Here is a 23,374-nt window from a genome sequence, read left to right on the forward strand (position 1 = left end):
CAGGAGGTAGGATTCACGTTGGCCAGAGGTTCCCAGGAGTTAAGAGCTTATATGAGGCACCAGAATCAGCGACTGAGGAACATTCTAGAAATGCCTTCCTGAAAATCCTCTCCAAGGAAAAGGGACCCGTCATTTGCTAAAGGGTAGATTAAGGCCACTTTACGTAATAGCAGGGGCTGAGATTCAATGATGATAATAACGGTAAAAAACAGTAGCTGAGCGCACATTGCCTAATTGCTCTAAGCACGTTGTGTCCGTTAACTCATTGGAATGTTTTGAACGGATGGAGAAGGGGGCGCTCAGGTTTGGATGGGAGGCTGGGTCTGGGGGCTCCTCTGTGGAGGGAGCAGGCCCGTCAGCCTTTCCTCTGCCTGGCCCTTTCTCCTTGCCCTCTGGAATGTGGCCTGAGGGGACCCCTGTGTGCCTCTCACCCTTCACCTGCCTCCCTGGGCCCTCGGAGGACGCTGACGCAGGCTAACTGAATGCATAACTTTATTAAATAAATGCTTTGTCATGACAAAGACAAAGATCAAGGAGTAACATAAATTATAAGTTGAATAAATAGTATACAGCAATCTTCACTTTTTTAATAAAACGTGAGATCCTCTGGCTTTTTGTTTTTGTTTTTGTTTGTTTTATTTCCTCAGGTACAAAATGCTTAAACAGGAGGCGAGCCCCTCAGCCTGGTTTTATTTGCCGATTTATTTTTTCATCCTTTTCACCAGTAAAGATTATGAGCATTTATTTAAAAAAAAAAAAAAGTTGAAAACAAAACAAGGGGAGAGAGAGAGTTATGGTATGTACGTACGTAAAACTACAAAGAACTACAGTAATATGTGCTGTGGTTATTGCTGTCTTAAAAGAAGAAAAAAAAACGGTAGGCAACTCGGAATCTGAAGGAATCTTGTCTGACAACTGTCTATCCGTGTGGGCTACTATGCGGTGGTGGTGGTGGTGGTGGGAGATTGGGGACTCAGGCTGGTGGCCGGGGACCAGGGAGTAGGGGGGGGGACAGGCACGGGTGGCCGGTGCTCCCCACCTTCCCTTCCCCCATTGGAGAGGGGGCCAGAGTCTGTGAAAATGGCTAACCTATATACTCCATTAGAAAACCAAGAAAGTATGTTTAAAAAAAGAAACAAAAACCTAGGAGGAAAAAAAAAAGTGGAGAAAAGTGCAAAAATAAGTCTTGCACTTAGTGGTTTTAAAAATAAAGACAGTACAACACCCAGGTGGCCGGCTGGCAGGTCCCCGTCCCCTCGTGCCACCACTTCTCCAAACCCAGCCTCCTTTCTCTCAGAAGCCAAAAATGTCCTCTTTGAGCCCAAGGATTGCTTCTCCTTGGCCCACTCCCCTCTAGAGTTCCACGGGCACGGCAGCCCTCTCGGGGGGCCGAGCAGAGGGAGAGGGGCAGCTGTGGGCCACCTTGGGGGGTTGAGTGGGGTAGCCGTGTGGCTGCCACCAGGCTGGGTGGTGGGAGAGCAGAGGTCAGGCCCCCCTCCCCCAGGGGAGGCTGACCCTGCGGTTACCATGGAGACCAATGAGGTGGTGACAGCAGGGGGGGGGGTGTGGGGGGGGTGGGAAATGGGTGAGGAGACAGGAGGTAGACCCCACGGCCTCCTGGGCCTCCCGTCCTCCCCTGTGGGGAGTTGAATGTCTCCAGGCCTGCCTGTCCAGGCCTGGCTGTCTGAGAAACTTTCGAGTCTCTTCCGTCCCAGATGCCCTGCTTTGCTCAGGTGGGTGGGGAAGCTCTGGGGGAAGGAGGCTCAGTCCTGGCTAGGCCTCCCTCAGTCAGCGGGAACCAGTGGAAATGACGGATATCCTCTCGCTGCTAGAGTGAGGCATGAGTCAGAGGGGGATGGGAAGAGGCCCGCTGTTGGGTGGGTGGGTGGGGCGGGGGCAACACTGAGTCTTGAGGCCACAGAAAACCCGGAGCCTAAGGCCTCTAGGTGGATAAACAGCAGCCGTCAGGCAGCCTGGAGTCAAGAAGATTCCTGCTCAGGATCCCAGCTGGTGGCGTTGCCCACCTGCCTCTCCTCCTGCCCTGCCCCGGGCACGCTCCTCGATGGGGACATCTTCCTCGATGACTGCCTTTGCAGGCCAGGCCTCCCTCTCATCCTGGGAGGTCACTCTCATCCGTCACGAAGGTCCAGCATCCTCCGGGGAGTGGCCAGCTGACCAGAGTCACCCTCTGCAAAAGCACTGGCCTCACAGGTTCGGGTGAGGCGGCCTGAACGGCAGAAACCCGAAGACGCTGGTGGAGTGAAACCAGACCATCCTCCCCCACCTCGTGGCCGACAGCAAAGAGCCGAGATCAGGGGCAGACGCCCGTTCAGAGTCCAGTAAACAGCAGGGGGAAAAGAGGGGGCCCCTCTCAGGAACCAGGTCCAGGTCTTGGGAGGGGTGTGGGAAGGGGTATGCAATCCCTGGCTCAGTCTTTTCTTAGGGGCAACGGCACCCCAGTATCCACTTGGCAGATCCCAGTTAGAAGACTGCTCAAGATCCACAGAAAGAAAGGGCAGACAGAAGAGTGAGGTGGGAAAGGTTTACAATACTGGCCTAAGACACAGAAACGTGAGTCGGGGGTTTGGGGACAGTTGTGCAGAGAGATGGGGCGCACGGATGCAGCAGGTCAAGTGAGTCCTCACGGCTGCCATCCCCGTAGGGCCCTCTGTCCTATGACAATCGACCATCTTTCCTGTCCCAGCCAACTGTCCAGTTGGGGGGGCAGGAGACCCCCCACTCCCCGAGTTCCATAGCTACAAGTTTCCCACCAGCTGAAATCTATCTGCTTCTCTGCTGTCCCTCTTCACTGCCCCAAGTTCGGTGTTGGGGTGGCCTTCATGGTGCCACGCCATCGGGAGAGAGTGGAGAGAGCTGTGTTCACGGCAAGAAGGGGTCTCCTTTGCCAGTTTCCTGCCCTTTCCTGGCAGGTCTTCTTGAGCCTCAGAGGACAGCCCCACGGCTGCCAATCCGTGGAGGAAGTCAACAGGAATGGGAATTTTCCTGGTTCAAAATCTGGCTGCCAAATGACAGCACCCTTAGAGCATCCATTTCCTGGTCGTCTTGGCCTCTCGTCCATCCTCCACACCGAGGACAAAGCCTACACCGGCCCGTGTGGGTGGAGAGCTCGAAAGACTCTGGCCTCAGTCCCCCTTGCGGGTTGAAGGTAGCCACGTGAGCGCATGGTCTTGTCCCTTCAAAAGCACAGCCAGTCTCTGCCGATCCTTGCTCCTGTCCAGCAGCGAGGGTCTAGAACCTGCCTAAAGCTGCCCACCTTACTGGCCCTCAGGCCTGGATTAAGCTCATTTCTCTCTGAGAAACTGTGCCCCCATCTTCCTCTTTCTTTCCTCTCGAATCCCAAAGGGTGTAGAGGGTGGGGAGCCAGGGAGGCTTCTCTTGGCTCTGTCCTCCTTTCTGTTGCTTTGCTCCAAAGCTAAAACAGGGCAGTCCCCCTGCCCACTACCCCCGTCCCTCCAGCCCCCGTCCCTCCATGTGCCCTCTACGTGGGCCTGCGCAATGCAATCACTTTTACTGTTTCCCTGTATTTAAACCGGTTCACTTCCATCGCCCCTGCTGCCACCTCTCACTTCAGTCTCTCTCCCGCTCTGCCAGCGTGAAGGCCCAGAGAGGCTTTCAAAATGCAGGCTCTGCCCGGATGAAATGAAAAGGCTGGGCAGGACCAGGGGGTCCAACTTGGAGCTGGTGTGCGCGACTGGTGCAGGGCCCAGAGCCGGTTACTTCTGGAGGGTCCAAAGGATGTGCTGGGGGGGGGGAGGGGGGGCGGTGCACGCAGGGGCAACGCACCATCGAGGGCCCTCATCTACCTGGCTCGGTGGTACCTATGGACACACGCGTACGGGGAATCGTGAAAAAATCCAACACCGTGGCCCGCCCAAGGTTGTGTTTGCCCCTCGAGGGAGGCTGGCCAAACCAGAGTTAAGGGTTGTGTTAGAAGAATTTGGGTTTTCTTGGTTTTTCCCCAAATGAGGAAGTTCCTCAGTGCCCCCAGAGGAACTCCTTTGAAAAGTTAATGCAAACCTTTGAAAGAAAGGAAAGAAGAAAAAAAAAGAAAGAGAATAGATTTATATGCCTTATAGATCACTACATGGAGCCTCGTAGATAAATACGAGGCCACATTGTTTTCAGCCTATCCTCCCCCACAGAGGCCGTGCTAATGGTGAATTGAGTGCAATGAGGGGCTGAAATCACCGTGCGTGTCGGCATGATCTAGTCACCCTGGAAGGGCAAGTCTGTCCACTCTGGGCGCGTGTACTGGGTTCTAAACGTCTGCACGGGGAGTGAAAGACGTACACACAATCTTTATGTATCTGCTTAGGAAAAATCTATCTCTCTAATGACACTCGGTTATTCATTTGCTCTGTTTGGAGAAGAATGGAATGCATTTTAGTTTTTAGAAGTTTTGGGGAGGGAGAACCCTCTGCCGGGTGAGAGGGGAGGAGGGGCGGGTGGGAGCCATGCAGCTCGCTGGCTGGAGGTGGAGACAGATCCAGGAGAGGCACTGACCCCTTCTGTCTTTTCCTTTCTCCCCCTGCATCCAATCCAGTCGGGAAAACCCCCAAGGGTGTCATCGAATGCCACACCTTGGGCCATACCTTCTAGTGCCCAAACGTCTCCCAACTCAGGCCAGGGCTGGATATGACAGGTGGATCCAGCCATGGTCCCGGTGATCTTTCCTTCCTGCCCACATTCTTCTTTCCTTTTTCCAAACTCGGTTTGTCTCCCCCTCTCTTCTACACGTGCACTTTCTTCCTTTCTCTCTCATGTTCCTCCTCCCTTCCCCTCCCTGTCCATTCAACTTGCTTCAAAAAGAAAACCATTTTCAAAGGGGGGGGGTCTCTTAGCTTTTTGCATCTCCGCTGTTGCCGGTTTGAAAGTTGAGACCTTGCTAGAGATTCCGAGGTCCTCAGTTTCCTCAAATAGATAGATATATGTATTTTTTTTTCCCTTAAATGAGATGAAATGAGTGGCGTCCTGGGGTGGAGGGAGGTGCTGGCTTGAGTCGGGGCTGGGGGTGGGACGGGGCGAGGGAAGGATGGGGAGGGGACGCATCACTCAACGTTGCTGCTGTCGAAGGTGTGGCACTGAAAGTCCCCATCGACATACTCCATGCCTGGCAGCTTCATCCCGTACTTGTCCACGCACCAGCAGATGCCACGTTTGCGGCCGCGGGAAGGCTTGCACTGGGGTGGGGAGAGCGACAGGCAGTGAGGGTGGCTGTCCCCGGAGGCTCTGCTCCTGTCTGGCCCTTGTCTTCCCTGCCCCCAGACAGATTCTCAACCCCGACCTCAGCCGTGGGGATCCAGTAAGCCCCCTGCACGGGGATGGCCCCAGGGAAGATGCTAACTTAGACAGTCGGCCCTTGATTAGCTCTTACAAGCTCTTTTTTATGTCACCCATTCAGGGTCCTCCGCCGCGGTGTTCTCCAGGCGGCTACATGATGACGAAGGCGGTGGTGGTGATGGTACCGGGCATCACTTGCACAGCTTCATCATGTAGCAGACTGAACTGCTGAACACTTACTACATAGAAGGTACTGTTCTAAGGGTTTCACAAAGAAGAGTCCATTATCCCTCATAACTGCGTAAGGACAATGGGTGCAGTCATCATTTTGCACGAGAAGCTGGAGGCAGAGACATTAAATGACTAGGTAAGGGGGACACAGCTCATAAGCGGGAGAGCCAAGAATTGACCCAAGGCCACCTGGCTCTTGACCCCCGACCCTTGTGGACCATCAGTGTCAGTCACCTGGGAGGGAACGTGTTAGCAATGCAAAATTCCCAGAGTTCCATCCCGGAAAACTCTGGTCAGCAATTGGTGTTTTAATAAGCCACTTCCCAGGAAGTGTGAGAACCACCGGCCTGAGGTAATGGGTACCACTTGAATAGGCTCAATAGTCCATGTTGCCCAAAGGGCAGGCTGGCTGCGAATGGGATGTAAATTATCTCGGGGGGGGGGGGGACCTGCTGAAAATAGGTTTTGAAGTCATCATCTGCTGGACATATGTATTTCTGTGTGTGGGGCTGTCAGAAAATAGTAGGTACAACGTGCGATATGACATAGTGATATAAAGCTTCCTTTTTAAATGGATTCATGGAAACAAGGTGGATCGTTAAAACTTAAGTAGATCATAGCACAGGAGGGAACGGGGAGCCCGACGACCGGGGTACCTGCACGGAGACCGGAGGCTCAGGAAACACTATTGTTAATGACGGAAATCTTAAGCATTCAGAGGTAAAAAAAATTTCTGGCAAGTGCCATTTCAGGAGCCCTCTGAACCTGGGAGCAGGGGCGGGGCGGGTGGCGTACCTGCTTCCTCTTGTAGAATCCTTTGCGGTCACAATTGGGCAGGTAGACGGCGCGGGGCACCATGCGTGGGCTACCTTTGAGCTCCTGCAGGGAAGCTTCCATGTGTCTGCGGCAGGGGCCCTGTGTGAGGACAGCAGGGGTGAGGGACACGGCGGCACCCAAATGGAGAAACCACCTGTATACGCAGAGCGCGTGGCCGAGGGCACGGGGGCTAAAGGGTCTGTCGAGACTGTCGCTCCGATTACTTGCTACCTAAGATCTTTCCTCCTCTGGGAGGAGCCTGCGTGTGACTAGACAGGAAGACACATGCTCCCACTTACCTCCCACAACACCCACCCTCAGCTCTTCCGCTCTGCCCTGATCACATCCGGGGTGGTCGTCGGCAGATGCCCTAGGGGAACGTGCAGCCTCTGCCCAGGTGACGTCACAGCTCCTGGTGTGTTTGCTGTGGCAGCCCAGCACCTTCCTTGAATGAGCACCACCTCTACTCCCGGGGTCCCTCGGTCAAGCCCCGAGGCCTGATAAACGTAGGCTGTGAAAATCCTCCTGAATCCCAAGCTGATCTGAGCGGTAGGCCCTCAGCTAGGCCCAGCCAAAGCACCTGCTGCCCACGGATGCTCGTTTAGAAGCAGGGGAAGGTCAAAAGTCAGGGGAGTGGCAGCGGTGGCCAGGTGCGGATGCCGACAGAGATGAGGAGAGAATCCTCGAGACTCACCTGCTCGGATTCCTGTCTCATCTCAGGTGCAGAGATGACCCGGGGGTGGGCAGTGTTCTCAGCGCCCCCCACAAACTTGGACTGGGTCAGCTTCTTTCTGCGGTCCTTCTTCACGGCCTCGGCCTTCAGCTCAGAGATGCGGGTGTGCTTGGGCCGGAAGATCTTGGGCGAGTAGGTCTCCTCAGCCATCTCGGAGGTGGTTGGTTCCTCGTGCTCACGGGAGTCTCTCTCTGCAGGAGAAGGAGGCAGAGGATCAGCCTCAGGGGTGAGGTGCAGGCTGTTGGGGGAGAATAGGTGACAGCCCAGCATGGACAGGAAAGGCCAAGTCTATCCTATGTGGGGTCTTTGTGCCTCCGGGACTGTTGGAGCTGGGATGGATTCTGACTTGGGCAACCGGGATAGGAGTAGGACAGTCCTCGGGATCTAGGCTAGCAGGGTGGTGGTGGGGACCATCACGAAGAGGAGGAGATCTGAGAGAGCCAGACGTGTGGGGCTTGGAGGGGGGCAGTGCTGGTGGCGGGGTGGGGGGACCTGGAACCTTTGAGCTGGCTCTGTGCTCTGGGCCCTGGGAGGCTGGAACATAAGTCAGCTCCAGGCCAAGAGAGGCTGACAGCTGGCTGGGGCTGGAGAAGTTATATATAGGAGAGACTTGGTGACAGTCTATACTTAGCTGACTTATGACCTTTAAAAGAAGCAGGACTTTGTTCATTTATTTGTTGATCTGTTAATTCTACCCCTAGCCTTTTCTCCCTCCACAGACTTCCAGTACATTCCTCTCTCCTAGGCACCCTTCTCTGGGTCCCCACGTCTCCTCTCAGCTCTTTGACCCCACCAGCCTCGGCAGACACAGAGCCGCTCTTCCCAGTCGGTCAGGGCGTGGCTAGGATGCCCAGAGCAAGACCAGGTACAAGGTGGGGCGGGTGGGGGCAGGGAGGCCCCGTCTACAACGCCTCTTTTCTTTTCAAATTTTAGAAAGAGAAGACAGGGCTCTGGAGTGACCCAGACTGACTCAAATGAGGAGAGGGAAGATCCGGTCCCCTGCCCACTCCACCGTCACTGGGCTCCCCAGGAGCCGTGAGGACAAGGCACCGGGATGGGAAATGGAGGGAGAGGACTCCAAGGAGGTGCGGATGAAGGGATGCACAGGGAAGGAGAACCTTGGTGGGAAGACACTGTTTTGTGTCCCCCGGGCAGAGGCCCTCTTCCCAGGGGGAGTTCCAGGTGTGGGGTAAGGAAGGCGTTTGGGGACCCGGCCTAACCCGGTCAGGACGGCAGGTGGCAGGAAGCACCTGGGCACCTGTTTGTCTCTTGGCTTGGGATTTGTCAAACTTAAGTGACTAGGTATCCGGTCTTTAAGGCCCTGGCAGGGAAGTTCCCCGCCCTGAAGAAGCCTCCACAGGTTTGCAGTGTTTTGGGTGGGGGTTAGCTGATTTGGGTATTTATCCATAGGCAGGGAAGTAGTCACCGGAGAGGAAGAGGACAGGAAGAGAGCAAATGGCGGAGCAACAGGCGGGCTTCCTCTGAGCAGAAAACTCAGTGCCAGGTCCCCATCCCCCACTTTTGGTCTTTCCCTCCCTCTTCCCACCTCGGCTTGACTCAGTGGAGTCAAGCAAACCTGCTGTGATGACTAACTGGCATGGTGATGTGCCTGGCAGATGGAGGATGCCTAAGGAGTGGGGTTTGGAGCAAACCAACTTTTCTTGGTTGCAGGACAAGTTAGAATGGGGTGCAGCACAAGGAGGAGCAGAGCCGGCTTGGGGTGGAGGGGGGGGACTCTGTACACATTGAAAGGCTAGGGCTCTGTTATCTAGTAACTTAGTCCCAAACCCGAGGCTCAGGTCTTGGGGAGAGATGCGTGGAAAGGAAAAGCCAACTGTGGCACAGAGGGTTGCTGAGCCCATCTTGCTGGGTGATCTGAGACACTTCACTCAACCTCTCTGGGCATCACCAAGCATTCGGACTTTTAACAAGCAGTTGACAGCTGAGGTAGGAGAGAGGACAAGAGATGGTTGCCACTGAAAGGTTGGGGGCGTTCTGGGGTGCATGGCCACACCCTTTTCCTAACTGAGAGGATAACCACGTGAAGTGAGGGAGGGTGGGTGGGTGGTGGGTGGGCCAGATGCCGACCGGCACCTGGCAGAAGGCTGAGTGTCTCCTTCAGAAACTGCTCCAGCCTGGGCTGCAGGACCAGCAACTTGTCCTCAGGGGCACCTGCAGGGCCGGGCTCCGGGAGTCACCTCTTTCATGGGAGAGACCCCAGGAAGCTGCTTACCTCCAGGGGCTGCCTGTACCAGCTCCTGGAACCCTTCCAACGGACCCCCGGGTCCACGTCCCTGTGTCCAAGCACGAACAAGTACACCCACATTGTCTCAGGGTGCTTTTTCTACTTCCTGAAGACATCTGGGACGGGATCGCCACCCATCCTCCTCTGGCCACCTGTTTTGCAGGGGCCCCTCCGTCCCTTTGGTCAGAGGTTGTCATCCTCCAGATTTCGTGTCACCTCTCACGGAGCTCCTCTCTCTGCCTTGTGGGCCTGGCAGCATGTTGGCTCACAGCACTCCATATATCGACAGCTTTTCTCAAGACTCTTCGCCTCTTAGGACTTTTTCTAGGAAGTGCTATGGGCCACTCTTACCCTGGACTCACTCTTCCTGGCAGGAGGACAGGGCGGCTAACAGTGGTTCCATAAACTTCCGAGCGAATTTTCCTTGACCTTAGTCCTTTCTCTGAAGGTGTTCAAATACGGCCTCGGGGCTAGGCACATGTTGATATAGGAAAATGATGCAGATCCCTGTAAGTTCTCTGAGGAACTCAAAACACTCCTGCAAGCCCTCTCTCCTTCTCCGGGCTCACCAAGGCGGGGTTCCCGAGGGCACACCCTCCCCAGCGCACAGGCTCTTTGGCTGCTTCTGAACTTTAAGTTTTGATGTGCCTCCTGGTTTTTGGTGCCACTTAACCCCACGGGACCTCTTAGGCAGCAGGACAGTCGAGTATCAAAGATACTAATCAGGGTCTTGTGGTCACCTGCAGTCTCCAGAGACAGCGGAAACGTGGCACCAAGCCAGCGCAGAGCTATGAAGATTAAAAAGCTGGAAAGTAAGACCGGAGCTGGAATGGCAGAGCCGGCTAGCCCTACTCAGCTGCTTCCCGGCCAAGTCATAAATAGGCGTTCAATTTGGGAAGGGTTTAAGTTTTGGGTGAGACAGGCAGGCACAGGTAGCTGGCTGCTCCTGCACTTTTTCATCCAGAGGATATGGACCAAAGCTGCAGAGGGGATTTAGGGGAAGACTTCCTGGTGAATTGCCCGGGGGGGGGGGGGGGGGGGGGGCCCTGAAAGGCAAGGGAACTTCAAGGGGCAGGGGGTTCTGGAAGCTGGTCCAAAAACAGGTCAATACCTCTGCATGGCCAGTAGATGGCGGAGGAGACTGACGGCCACACAACATGTTTCCAGTGCTTCCAAGGACTGCAAGCAATTTGAAAATCTGGGATTTGGGTGCTTTCCTCCTCTACTTCTGTGACAGCTACCCAAGTCCTCTCCTTCTCTCTGTGTGTCTGCAGCATGCATTTGAGGAGTCATGGGGATGGCCAGTGAGGAACTGGAAAAAAACCCACCTGTGGACACAGTGGGAGAGTGGGAGGCTTGTTGGGGAGGGGGGGACGGACAAGGCCGACCTGTGCATAAGCCCATGTTGCTTCTCTAATCTGCAGCTGACAAGTGATCTGGGGTGGAAGAGAGACATGCCCAGGGCCTCCCTTCGCATCTCTGGATGTCATTTTGAAAGGATTCTGCAGCAGATGGAAAAGCGGCATGTTCGGTTATTGTTCGCTCCTCCACGGGATGGTGGAGGCAGGGCCCTTTGATTCCGCAATCTCACCCAACGACTGAGGGAGTGAGGGCTATCCCGTCATCCTGATGGTTGCCTTTCAGGTGGGTTCTGAGTCTGGTCTGCCTTCCAAGCTCAGTCATTCCAACCAGCTCCCTGATGGCCCCAGCCCCTGCCAAGTCAGGGTGGCCAACTCCGTTCCTTTTCCATTCATAAGGCGCTCCCGGTTCAGAGCACTGCCCCGGCATCCAGGGACACAACACGGCCGTTCCTGCACCGACAGGAACACCTCCTGGAGGGCTGTGCCATTTCCACGGCCCAGCAGTCATAGAGGGTGTCTGGCTGTAGGCCCAGCTGCTATGCACCCGGAGGCACCCTAGGGTGGGCAGATCTACTCACAGCGGAGTATACGATGCATGCTTCCTACCCAAATGCCACCGCGCTGTCCACATCCAACCTCTGGCTGCCTCTGCTCTCTCGCAGGGGCCGGACGGTGCACCAGCAGGTGCATTCTGATTCCATCCTTCTCCCCAGCCCGGTGACGGAGGTGTCGGGGACCTGCTGCTCCCTGCAATCTAACCCTCCATCCTGGGGCTCCTAGTCATGCCCTGGCATCATTAACTCCCTGCTCCTGGGCCGGCGGTAGTTTCCCAACCTATCTTAACCTCATAATCGAACTTAAGAGAAAATGGGGTGGCCCAGATATTGCGACTTTGCTTGCGGAAATTGAAGAAACCGAGGCGTATTTGGAATTCACAGCTCCGGAAGAATGTAGGGCTTTGCTAGGCCACCTGGACCTGGGGAAGGGAAAGTCTCTTTTTCTAGCCAGGAGACAAGATGGGTTTGCCCAGAATCTCTACAAGGAATGAAAGGGGGAGCGGGGTTTCCTCTGGCCCTCACTCTAACTCCTTCTGTGGAATTTAAGCAGTACATTTCTTAAGCACACAGCTTTGTCATTTATCTTTTTCCCTCGATTATATGGTACCCGGTATATAATCTTTAAATAGAGACAGGCACAGATTTCCCCAAGAGTTAAAGAGAAGTGGGTCTAGAAGTGCTTCTGTAACATAAACTCAGGCATGTTAGGGTTCCTTGGATGCCTTGAGAGGTCACATCACTCAGGCCCCTGCCTTTAAGCATTGAAGCTGCTGCAGAGGGAGCCAGAAAGCCGAGGAATTAGTCTTAGAGGAACGGGAACAAGGAGGGATCCCCGGATTCACTGGGCTTCTTTGATCTAAGGTTGTGCTCTCCAATACAGTACTCACTAGCCACATGTGGCTACTTAAATACATAAATATTAAATCAGATCACGAATTCAGCTCCTCAGTTACTCTATCCACATTTCGAGGACTCAGTAGCCACAGCGGTGAATGGCTACTGTGTTGGACAGTGCACGTATAGGGCATTTTCATCATCGCAGACAGTTCTACTGGACAGCTGGTCTGAGGGCACTGATCTGTGCCTGGGTGTGGCTAGATGCTTTGAGCCCCCTCCCAACCTTACCCTGTTTCGCAGCCAGCCCACATCCTCCTGCTTTTTGCGAGGACAGGAGGCTTATGGGGAAATGATGGATCGGCGGCTCACTGTTTAAAAAACCGTGAGACGCGTTTCAGTCTCCTGAAGTCTGACCGTTTCCCAGCTGTGGATGCCATATGAATCAATCACACTGTGTGCGCATGCCCTTGCATAAACAGAAAGGGGACATGGCGGTAGGGAGAGGCTGCTGAACCTTCCTGGGGAATTGCAGTGTCCCTCCTCCTACCCATTCCATCCCTGGCCCGTGTCTGCCTTGCCCTAGTCTCTCCTGGAAGACACTGTTTTCTTTTCCTCTGTGGTCAGCAACAGACGTGCATGTTCTGGGCTCTTTTTAACCTGAATTATGGTCTGAGAACGACAAAAGCACTGTCTTTTCAAGAGGAAAACAAACCCAAACAACCGTCATCCTAAGGGACAGTTGCAGAAGACACTGGAGGGGAACTTTGACCTGGGGTGAGTGACAGAGGCGGGGAGCAGGTTCAGAGAGTCTGTGAATAGACAGGGAGGCCATTAGGCTTACCCCGCTGAGCTCCTTGACAGCCCCTGCCCCATTTCAGGCCAGGAAAACTAAAGTACTCAGGTGCTCTAAGCCAATGGCCAAGTTGGTCAACAGGGATATGTGACATCTAAGCAGAGAAATAAAGACAGCATCTAGCGTAGCGGGTAAGCAGTCAGAACAAGAGTCAGACTGCCAGAAAGTCTGATCACCAAGCCCAGGTAAGAGAAACCAGTCCCTACCTCGAGAACTCCCTCCAGAAGTTTCCCCTTGTCTAATTGCATTCCTAATTCCTAATTGCACCTAGGTTGCCTAGATGGCACAGATGTGGCTGGTGTCAAGTTGGTAACACTCCCCAGAATGAAAGGCCAAGGTCTCCCTCACACATCTTCCACCGTCCTGGGATCAGAGGTAAAGAAAAAACGCCCCTCATTTCACTTCCCCTAGGGCCCAAGTAGGATTCAGGGCTGCAGCTCCGGTACACATTTCTTGATCCCTGGAAGGCAGCTGGTGGTAACTGTACATATAAGAAACACACACTTATGCACACTGAGCCTTGGGGTGCCTGGGTGGCTCAGTCGGTTGAGCGTCCGACTTCAGCTCAGGTCACGATCCCATGGTTCGTGAGTTTGAGCCCCGCGTCGGGCTCTGTGCTGACAGCTCGGGGCCTGGAGCCTGCTTCGGATTCTGTGTCTCCCCCTCTCTCTGCTCCTCCCCTGCTCACACTCTGTCTCTCAAAAATAAATAAAGATTTAAAAAAAATTAAAAAAAAAAGAAGAAATACACACTTACGCACAACGTCAAGATCTCTTGCCAGGTTTCTCTGGAGCTGGCGAAGGTGGAGCATGCTCAGTAGAAATGTCTGTTCCCTACAGACATCCCAAACCAGAAGGGAGAGGAGGGGCCAGGTGGAAAGCAGCCTCTGAATGGAAAAGGGGGGAGGCGGGGAGGAGACACTTGGCCATTTCTCTGACCTGGCTACACTTCCACTCATGACTCATCACAGTCCATTCAGAACCTTACAATTAAGCAGCCACATTCCCTCAAAATGGTCCTGGATGGCCAGAAGGGGGTGGCAGGGAGCAAACAGACAGCGAGAATTCTCTCTGGTCCCCCTAAGAATAGAGTGGCTAGGGGTCAGAGAAGAGTCCTGTTGTGTCTGGCAATCCAGACTCAAGACTCTTCCTTTTGGACTCCTTGGATGCCGGAGGAGAGTAGGGACGTTATTTCCTTCCTCAGGTTGGGGAGGGGCTTGTGGTGGCCTCTATGCTGTCCAGTTACAGGGCCGCTAGCCACATGTGGCTACTGAAGGTTGAAATGTGGCTAGTGGGGCTGAATTCAAGAATGTATTTCATTTAAATTAAATTAAAAATTTTTTTTTAATTTTTGTTTTTGAGAGCAAGAGACATAGCGTGAGCAGGGGAGGGGCAGAGAGAGAGGGAGACACAGAATCCGAAGCAGTTTCCAGGCTCCGAGCTGTCAGCACCGAGTCCAATATGGGGCTCGAACTCACAAGCCGTGAGATCATGACCTGAGCTGAAGTCGGACGCCTAACCGACTGAGTCACCCAGGCGCCCCTACCCCTACATTAATTTAAATTTAAAAACGAATACTCGTTATTGGACAATTTTTGAGCATGTTTGGAACAACTCAGGTATGTGAATCCAGTTTTTCAACTGTAACTTTTACGAAACTTAAAACTACAGATCAAGTATTTCTAGTGAAAATGTAGTGTCCCAATTGAGATGGGCTGTAGATGTCAACTGCACCTCAGATTTCAAAGATTTAATGTGAAAGAAAGAACATAAAATCCCTCATTATAACTGTTTGGGCGTATGTTGAAATGATAATATTTTGGATATATTGAATTAAAATACATGGTTAAAATTAATTTCGCCCATTTCTTTTGCCTTTTTAAAAAATGTGGTTAGTAGAAAATTTGAACTGACGTAGGTGGCTTGTATTATATTTCAATTGGCCAGTGTTGTCCTAAAGGGTCTGGAAGGACAGTCATCTTCTTCGGTGGGTGACAAAGAGACTGTGGAGCATATATGCTCAGTTCAGCTGGGACGGAACAATCTGAATGGTTTGGGATAACTGGAGCATCGTTGCAAGACATTGTTGCAAACCAGCAAAGGTCAAAGGAGCCCAGGTTTTGAGTGCAAATTCAGCTTCAGGATTTAGCCAGGGAAGGCCCACATCTGATGGTTGAGGTTGAGGGATGGAAAATGAGGTAACCTATTTGTAGGCGCACCTGGCAGGTGTAACCTACCGGGAAGAGGGCTTTAACTTATCTGTCTGGTCCTCAAGAATCAATCCCCCAAGAGACAAGGGACAGGATGCCACAGCTCCAGGATGTTTTAGCATGGCCTTTGGCAATTCCTCAGATCAATCTGAGGCCCCCAGCTGTAATCAGGAGGCCTCTCTCTCTCTCTCTCTCTTCTCATTGGGAAAGATCGTCTGACATACTTGTATACGCTCAAAATCTGGTGACTTGTTCTCCTCCTTATCAACTCTTGTGGCTTGTGGTTTTCTCTCCCTCCTCCCATCCTGCCCCGCAGAGCTTGCCAGCTCTGGTCTCCCCATCCTGCTTGCCTGACTCCACAAAAGGCCTGTGCTGGCGGAGGCTGGTGGCCACAGGAAGCCGGCTGCTTCTGGGCACATTCTCCTTGGCCCCTGTGGGCCAAGGCACAGCCAAGGGGAAGCGAGGGCCTGCCTGCCTGGCTTCCCGCAGCCGGAGAGCGCCCTGCAGTTCAGGAAATGAGGTTTGGTACATGGATCCGAAGTTTGGGCTCAGCACTGCCCCTTTCCACTCTCCTTGCCCCTGCCTGTCCCTCACCAGACCACTGGCCTAAGCCAGCCTTGTTCCCAAGACCAGGTAGAGAAAGGAATGCGACCGAGTGGGATTGCAAATAAAAGGGGTGTTGCATTCTCTGCTTTGGGGCCACTTCACTTCCCATAAAACAGAGCACCCCCAAGTTCTGAGCCCTCCATTCACCTTCACACCCCCCACCATTGGGCTGTACTTGCCACAGCCTCGCTGCAGGTTGGGCCAGGCCCCAGGGACTAGTGAAGAGCCCGGAATGGCAGAATGGAGTATAGAATCAACAGGACTGTAAGACTGAGTTCTATCCACCCGACTCTGCTGCCAACTCCGCGCCTAATTTTGGGCAAGTGACTCAACACCTTCAGCCTCAGCGTCTCATCTGTAAAACCATTGCTTTGATTGCTGTGATCTGTGGGTTCCTTCCAGCATCAGCACTTTTTGGCCAATACCCAGACAATTCCCGGGGGCACACTAGGACCTAGCTAAGCCAAGTGGCCAGACAGGAAGAGCCACTTTGTCTCTCTGGATTTATATTAAACAAAAAAGAAAAGAAAAAAAAAAAAAAAAGGACATCATAACAGAAATCATGGAAAGAAATGGAACAGGAAACAAAAGTGGAGGAACCTCTGTATGTGGGGCAGTGGGGAGGAGAAGCTTAGAACTGGCCTCCTTGTAGATTTGCTTATTTGTTTTTGCAAATAGGTAACAAATCTTATTGTTTTGGAAAACATATTCAGATGGCAATTTAAGGATGGTCTCTGGGGACTGCAACTTTTAGACCAACTGCAAAACGCAAAACAAAAACCCTAACAAAACCCCTCTGAACTGCCTCCTCGTCTCTCACCGAGTGCATTCTCCCGCCCTCTTCACTTGTACCCCGTGTTGGTCCCTCACTGGTACCTGCTCTGTTTTATGGCATTCTTCCAGTTTCTGGATGCCGTGGGCTTGGAGTGTGCAGATCCCTTTTCTCAAGTTCTACGTTCTTACACATTAAATAGCCCAAGGTTGCAAAGGCATTGCTCAGGTACAAAGCAAAAACTTTAGACAAAAATCACCTTCTTTACCCCACTAGCCACCTCCCCCTATCTCCCTTCCCCCCATCCCCCATTAAGGGGACCCGGACTTCTGTTGGGAATCCTGCTCTCATACCCTTTGCTGGAACCCTCGAGGTGACCTCTGCCTCCTAGGTCCGCCTGGTCCTCCCTCTGCAGCTTTAAGCCCACTTGCTGCTCAAAACCAACCACCCAAGCCCCAGGCTAACTGGCAGCTGCGTGGACTTAAAACTGGAGCCCTCAGGGGCGCCTGGGTGGCTCAGTAGGTTAAGCAGCTGACTTCGGCTCAGCTCATGATCTCGTGGTCCGTGGGTTCGAGCCCCGCGTCGGGCTCTGTGCTGACAGCTCGGAGCCTGGAGCCTGTTTCAGATTCTGTGTCCCCCTCTCTCTGACCCTCCCCCATTCATGCTCTGTCTCTCTCTGTCTCAAAAATAAATGTTAAAAAAAAAATTAAAAAAAAACTGGAACCCTCGGGGAAGCCCTCAGGGATTGCTGGGAACTAGGGGCTGGGGGTGGGGGCGGAGTGGGAAGGAGGGGTAAGAAGAGAGAAAAAAAATATGGAAAGAAAATGAGCTCTCACTGTGGCCAACTGTCCATACTCTTCCAGCGTGAGCTGACACAGCAGAAAGAAGGGGCGGGAGGTAAGAAAAGTCCAGTTAAAAGCACCATCTCCTGTCTTCCTGACTCCCATTTTGGTTGGCTCAGGGCACAGCCAGCCTCTCAAAGACTTGTTTCAAAGGGAGGGGATGCGGGTGGGAAAGGAATCTGGCTCCTTCAGTTTTCCATGATCTTGTTCAACCCAGACACAAATTTGGCCAATAAACCTAACTCTGGAACTTGATTTCAACATGGCATTCGGACCAGGTTTGGAGTGGAAGCCAGGGTGATGGAGGCCAAACCCCTCAAAGCAGCAAAGGTCAAATTTATTTTTATTTAGGTAATTTTATTTTTTCTTTCCCAGAGCATAATTTCTGTCCTCTCTTATTTCTCAATGACAGAACTGAAACTCAAAACCCTTTTCTCCCTGTATCCCAAGCTTAATGTCCCCAGGCTCAAGAAAGATCTCCCAGACCCGGGCAAATATGTGGCCTGCCCTCCCTCCCAGAAAGCCACAGGGCTCCTTCTCCAAACAATGCCCAAGCAAAAGCCCGGTGCTTCCTTGACTCGACCCAGCTCACCGATATTTATTGAGCCTGGCTCAATAAATAGCTCCCGTCTCCCGCCTCCCTCCAGCCTTCACACACACTGCCCTCTGTTTCTGTATCTATCTTTGCCCCAGAACTGGCCAAAATAAAATGTAGGGCCCGGCGCGCTCCCAGCACCCAGTTCGCGGGCGGACTCGGCTCTCCGGTTGCTCAGCAACGCGCCCAGCAAAACACCAGTCTCCGCCCGCCCGCCCTCGGCTCTTCCTCCCAGCAGCTTTGGCTGCCTGCCACCTCGCTCTCCTCAGCTCTCCATTTCGGATTCTGGAGATGCACTTTTTCTTTTGGTGAAAAAAAAAAAAAAAAAAAAAAAAAAAAAAAAAAAAATATATATATATATATATATATATATATATATATATATATATATCTGTATCTGTATCTTTCTTTACATGCGCATGTATCTTTTGATTTATGGGTGTGTGTGTGCATAATCTATATCTGTATGGCAACCGCAGGAGGGAGAGGCAAATCCAAGTTCTCATTGCTGATTTTGGGAGGGGGACATGGCGGTGGGGTGTTGGGGAACAAGATTTTTGGCCAAAGGAGCCGACACTCTCCTCCCGCTCTCTGTTCTTTTCCCTCTTTTTATGAACCGTCTCTGCCCTGTCTCCAACTTTTTGGGGACCCACTCAGCGGTTTTCGAGTTGAAAGGCGCTAGCCAGGAGCGCCCACTAGCGTACTATCGTCCGGAAGGAAGGGGGTCAGTTCTTGTAGCCATTCCGAAACTGAGGTGGGTCAGGCACCTGCAGAAGGTGGGGTGGAGTCGCAAAGTCTAGGGTGGGGCGTGGAGGGTGCTACGTGTTCGCCGAGAGGCACCTTTTGGGTGGGGGTTGAGGAATGGGCTGCAGAGAATTCTAAAGGGCATCTTGCTTGGGACAAAAGCCAGTGTGTGTGTGTGTGTCTGTGTGTGTGTGTGCGCGCGCGCGCACGCGCTTGCGTATTACGTTGAACTGGAAAGTTGGCTGATGAGCCAATTTGCTCTTCCAGCAATTGCGCGCGCGTGTGCGCGCGCCCTGCGCGCACAACTTTCACACCAACCGCATCACACCAACCACACGGTTGGGCAAATAAAAGCCGGCCCAGAATGCGGCTGAGTGATACCCTGCATACTTTCGATGTGACCGGATTTTTACCCAGAGCGCTGGCTTCCAAGCCAGGAAATCGATTCATACCTTTTCTTCCCCCGTGCTAAGATTTTCCAAATCCACATCCCCCAAGATGAAGGCGGCCAGGACCGCCTTGGAAAGTGGCTCCTAATAAAAATAACTTCACAAACGGGCCTCTAGGGCCTCCGGGGCCTGCGTGTTGCCCTCTGTTCCTTTTTGCAGGCTGCAATCCGGAGAACGACAGCCTCTCGCAAAGTGGAGGGGCAGCCGCGGGCGACAGGCGAAACCTGCAAACTTTGCAGGGATCCAGGAAGAACCCAGGAAAGTTCTCCTGCCGCTTCTCAGGAGCGGACTCCTTTCCTGTATGATAATGTCTGTAGTTTGCAGTTAGGAAAACTCACGTTGGGTGCCCTAATGGACGAGATAGGAGGGAAGGGCATGGTCTCAGTAAGAAACTACACAGAAAAAAAAAATCATTTAGCCAAGTCTTAACCCCTTTTGGAGAGAATAACCAGGTTGATGTTTCAGAACCCAGATTTTTGTGTCCAATTCACTGGAGTTTAAGAAAAAAAGTAAAATCAGGTCTAAGTCCAAACGGAAACCCCGTCTGGTGGTGGGGGCTGGGGGTAAGGAGGCAGAACTGTTCTGACTGAACTGATTGAAGAAGTAGCTCTGTCAACCTTTTAAACCCTAGACGCCAGACACAGAGAAGTTGGGGGCGGGGCAACCAGGGGGCGGGGCTACTGGAGGCGGAGGGGAGGCTCCCTGAGCGCGGCTTTTCAGTCTCCGCCCACTTGATTTTGCATTCTGCGTTTCCAGGGCCCCTCTTGCATTTACACCACACCCACTTGAGATCCGATTTGAAAGATTGAGGTGGTGGTGGTGGTGGGGAGATTAGCACTGGCGGGCAAGTTGTGATGTCTGAGTTTTCCATCCCTTCTTGTCCCTCTACCCACCTTTCTTCCTAGGTGAAATCGGAATTTGGGCGGGGAAAAAGGAATTAGATTCGGGGGACGAATACTCAGCACAGGAACCTAAACCTTACCCGTTCCTCCCCGCCCCCCGCCGCCCCCCCCTCCCCACCGCCGCGGAGCGAGCTATTGTAATTTTTCCTTTCCCAGGAGGAAAGAAGGTATTTTGCATTGTACTATGTTTCACCATCTACCACAAACAGTCAAACCAAGTCAAGAGCAATGGTGTGCACGTGGGAGGGGCATCAAAGCCCCCACCCTAAAGGCGTTAGCTTCCAAGCGTGCGAGCGTTGTGTGTGCGCGCGAGTGTGTGCAGGCGTAGAGGATAGAAATGTCAGGACGGACTGGGGAGGGGGGGGGGAGGGCAGGGACTGGGAGGCACAAAGGTGGAATTACCACAGCAGACCCGTAACGCCTCTCTCTCCAGGTCCCCAGTCAAAGCAATATTTTAACAAAAGAGATTTTCTTTATCAAGTCCAGAAAAAAACCGTATTGGGTGGGGGTGGGGGATGGAGGAGGGAATCGATAATGTAACATGCACCCTCTCAGATTGGAGACTGAGTACCCGGCGGTTTGGACCGGGAGACTGAACAGCAGCTCAGAGTCAGTATTCGGGAAGAAGGGGGAGGGTGAGAAGGGTGGGGGTAGGGGCGAGGAGAAGGAGCGAAAACCGCGAGAGAAGCTCGGCTAGAAAGCAGCCCGGGGTAGCTGGATCGGCCAGGCTCCAATTCCGAGGTGCCCGGACCCTCCCCACCCTCCTCCCCGGCTACACCCCGGCTCTAAGCCACTTGCTGGGCCAAGCGCGCGGGGCCAGCTTGTCCCGTGTCCCCCGGCCGTGCGCCGTGTAACTGACTGGCACACCGAGCGCGCTCACCGATCTTGGCTTGCTCGCGGTAGCTCTTTTCGTTGAGGCAAACCCCGCGACCGTGCAGCAGGGCGTGCAGCGGCTTCTCCTCGTCCTGCCGGGGGAGGCAGCGCAGCCCCTGGGCGCAGCGCTCAGTGTAGACGCCGCACGACTGCCCCTCGGCCAGGGCGCAAGTAGTGCAGCAACCGCAGCCCGGCTCTTTGACCAGCTCGCAGCCCAGGGGGCTGGGGGGGCACATGGAGAGGGCTTTCTCGTCGCAGGGCTCGCAGTGCACGAAGGAGCCCAGGCCCTGGGCCAGCCCCGCACAGGAGGCCAGCAGCAGGAGGACCGCGGTGAGCACCATCTTCTCCGTGTCTTCCCCTTTACCTTGGGGCGGGGCACGAGAGCGAGAGTGTAGGGAGAAAGGGGCCAGGGGGGCGCCCGGAGAAATTAAAAAAAAAAAAATTTTTTTTTCTGGCAGGTAGAGCAGGTGCCCTCCCCCAGACAATTGCAAAATGTAGGGAGAGATGGAGGGCTGAGGCGCCCACGATCAAGTCCCCAATGCAAGGATTAAAGGACTTGCAACAGGTTGGGGGGAGAAGAGCTGCGCCAGGTGCACGCGGAGGGAGTGGAGGCCGGAGAAACAACACCCCCCCGCGCTCGGCGGGACCCGGTCAGAATTACAGGGAGGAAAAAGCCAAAAATTGTTCACCCCCAAACAACCACCGGAATAGTGCGCTCGGAGGCTGTGGAGGAGAAGGGGGTGGGGGTGGGGGAGAAAAATGGGTCTGCCTTCAAAAATTTTGTTTAAAATCTGAAGTAATACCCTGCTCCTCTCTACCCTTCAGCTGCCTGCGGCGCGCGGCTGCCGCGGAACAGGTAAGAGGCGGCGGCTGTGGCCGCGAGGGTGGGGGGAAAATGTTGAAATCAAGAAATTAAAAGAAAAAAAGCCCCCAATCCAAAACCCTAACACCTCTTTGCTCCCACTCTGCCACCACCTCTTCGAAATTCGCAGGTTCCGCGTGAAGCTCGGAGAAGGGTGCAAACGGAGGAGGGGGGAATTAAAAGGAGCAAAAAAGGAGAAAAAACCCTACACCGATTTGCAGCTCTTTCCTAGCTCTTTCCCCCGGCAGAAGTTTCCAAAGAGACTACGGGCTCCGGTGGAGCAGGCGCTTTTAAATAGACGGCCCCTGGCTGCCAGCCAGTTTGTAGCTGCTATTTGAGCTCCCCAACACCCAACCCAGGCGAGGGTGCCAAGGAGCTTTGCAGTACAAACTCACACGGGGTGGGGGTGGGGAGAGGCCTTCTAGACACACGGGGGCTCCCCTGAGCTCCCGGAACAGTGCCCTCCTCCCCCCGGAATGTAAGAAAGGGGCATGGGGGACAGGGCTGGGCTGCCTACAGGGGGAGGAGGTGGGGGGGGGGGGCGAGTGGAAGAGAGAATTCAAGGAGGTGGTGGACACAATGAAGAGTAACCCGGTCTCCCCCTCCCTCCCACCCCTCAACTAGCCAAGGCTCAGGCTGCCTGGAGAAGCATTTTCTTATTAGCCAAGTGGATATATACAGTGCCCAAGAAATTCTTCCCAAGCTTTGGGAAATGGCTGTCTGCTAGTGTTTAAGTTACTGTGTGTGTGTGTGTGTGTGTGTGTGTGTTTGAGTGTGTGTTTGAGTGTGTGTTTGATGGGGGAGTGTTAGTGTAGGATGGCCAGCTGAGAGGGTAGTGAGCTGAATGAAAAAGAAAGAAAAAGAAAAGAAAAACTGGATTTCCCCCCTTAAAAGTCTGGGCAAGGGGATTTAATTAAGAGCATTTCTCTTGCTGGTGGACTGACTGTCTTTGGTCATATGATCAAGAGGTGGCCACTTTCCTTCAGCTCCATTGTTGGCCCAGGGAAGCTGTGTGTGTGTGTGTGTGTGTGTGTGTGTGTGTGTATGCATGCACGTGCACACATGCTTGTGGGTATCTGTGCTGTGTGTACGTGCAGGAAGGGACATTCATACAACGGCATTGTGGGGAGCAGTGAGTTACAGAGACTGGCACTTTCCAGAAGATGCTAAGTCTGAAAATCTTGCTGGTGATCTAATGTGTCCTGGTGTGGAGTTTTCAGATGGAAGAAGGCAGATTGGAGTGATACTTTCCCTCCACGTTCTTTCACAGGGGGCATTTTTATGGGATAGGGCCACATCTCTGGAGGGGATGGGTGACGGACAGACCAGAGGAACACCTTGTTATAAGGCTAACAGGCACATCTCAGGACTGTGAGCTGACAGCCGTAGGACCTGCTCTGAAGAGATCCTGACCAAGAATATTACTATTCTATCTGCAACCTCAGGCAATCTATTCAGACACTACTGGATCCCTTCCTTCCTTAGTAAAATGAAAGAAAGCTAAGTTCTTCCAAGAAGGAAGGTGGCGATTTCAACTTTGCTTCTGAAATTGACACGGCTGGGCTGCAGACTTCGCAACCAGATCA

At 53.3% G+C, this 23,374-nt stretch overlaps 1 protein-coding gene across 1 annotated transcript; it reads right to left on the reverse strand.

The window, feature by feature from the left end:
* Positions 1-475: 475 nt before the first annotated feature.
* On the reverse strand, positions 476-22,061 carry IGFBP5 (insulin like growth factor binding protein 5). Its single transcript, XM_025935229.2, has 4 exons — positions 20,934-22,061; positions 7,043-7,272; positions 6,328-6,447; positions 476-5,201 (listed from the first exon to the last, which is right to left on the reverse strand). The coding sequence occupies exons 1-4, from the start codon at positions 21,265-21,267 to the stop codon at positions 5,070-5,072; spliced, it is 816 nt and encodes a 271-aa protein (XP_025791014.1). The 5' UTR covers positions 21,268-22,061; the 3' UTR covers positions 476-5,069.
* Positions 22,062-23,374: the final 1,313 nt, after the last annotated feature.

The sequence above is a fragment of the Puma concolor genome, chromosome C1, assembly GCF_028749965.1.
Source record: "Puma concolor isolate L17-30 chromosome C1, mPumCon1.1.hap2, whole genome shotgun sequence".
In the NCBI taxonomy this organism is placed as follows: Eukaryota; Metazoa; Chordata; class Mammalia; order Carnivora; family Felidae; genus Puma; species Puma concolor.

Excerpts from the sequence above, each read along its gene's own strand:
- IGFBP5 (XM_025935229.2), bottom strand. The coding sequence starts at position 21,267 with ATGGTGCTCACCGCGGTCCTCCTGCTGCTGGCCTCCTGTGCGGGGCTG. Across the intron at positions 7,273-20,933 it reads CCGCGAGCAAGCCAAGATCG|AGAGAGACTCCCGTGAGCAC; the intron begins GTGAGCGCGCTC and ends CTTCTCCTGCAG. Across the intron at positions 6,448-7,042 it reads TGAGACAGGAATCCGAGCAG|GGCCCCTGCCGCAGACACAT; the intron begins GTGAGTCTCGAG and ends GTCCTCACACAG.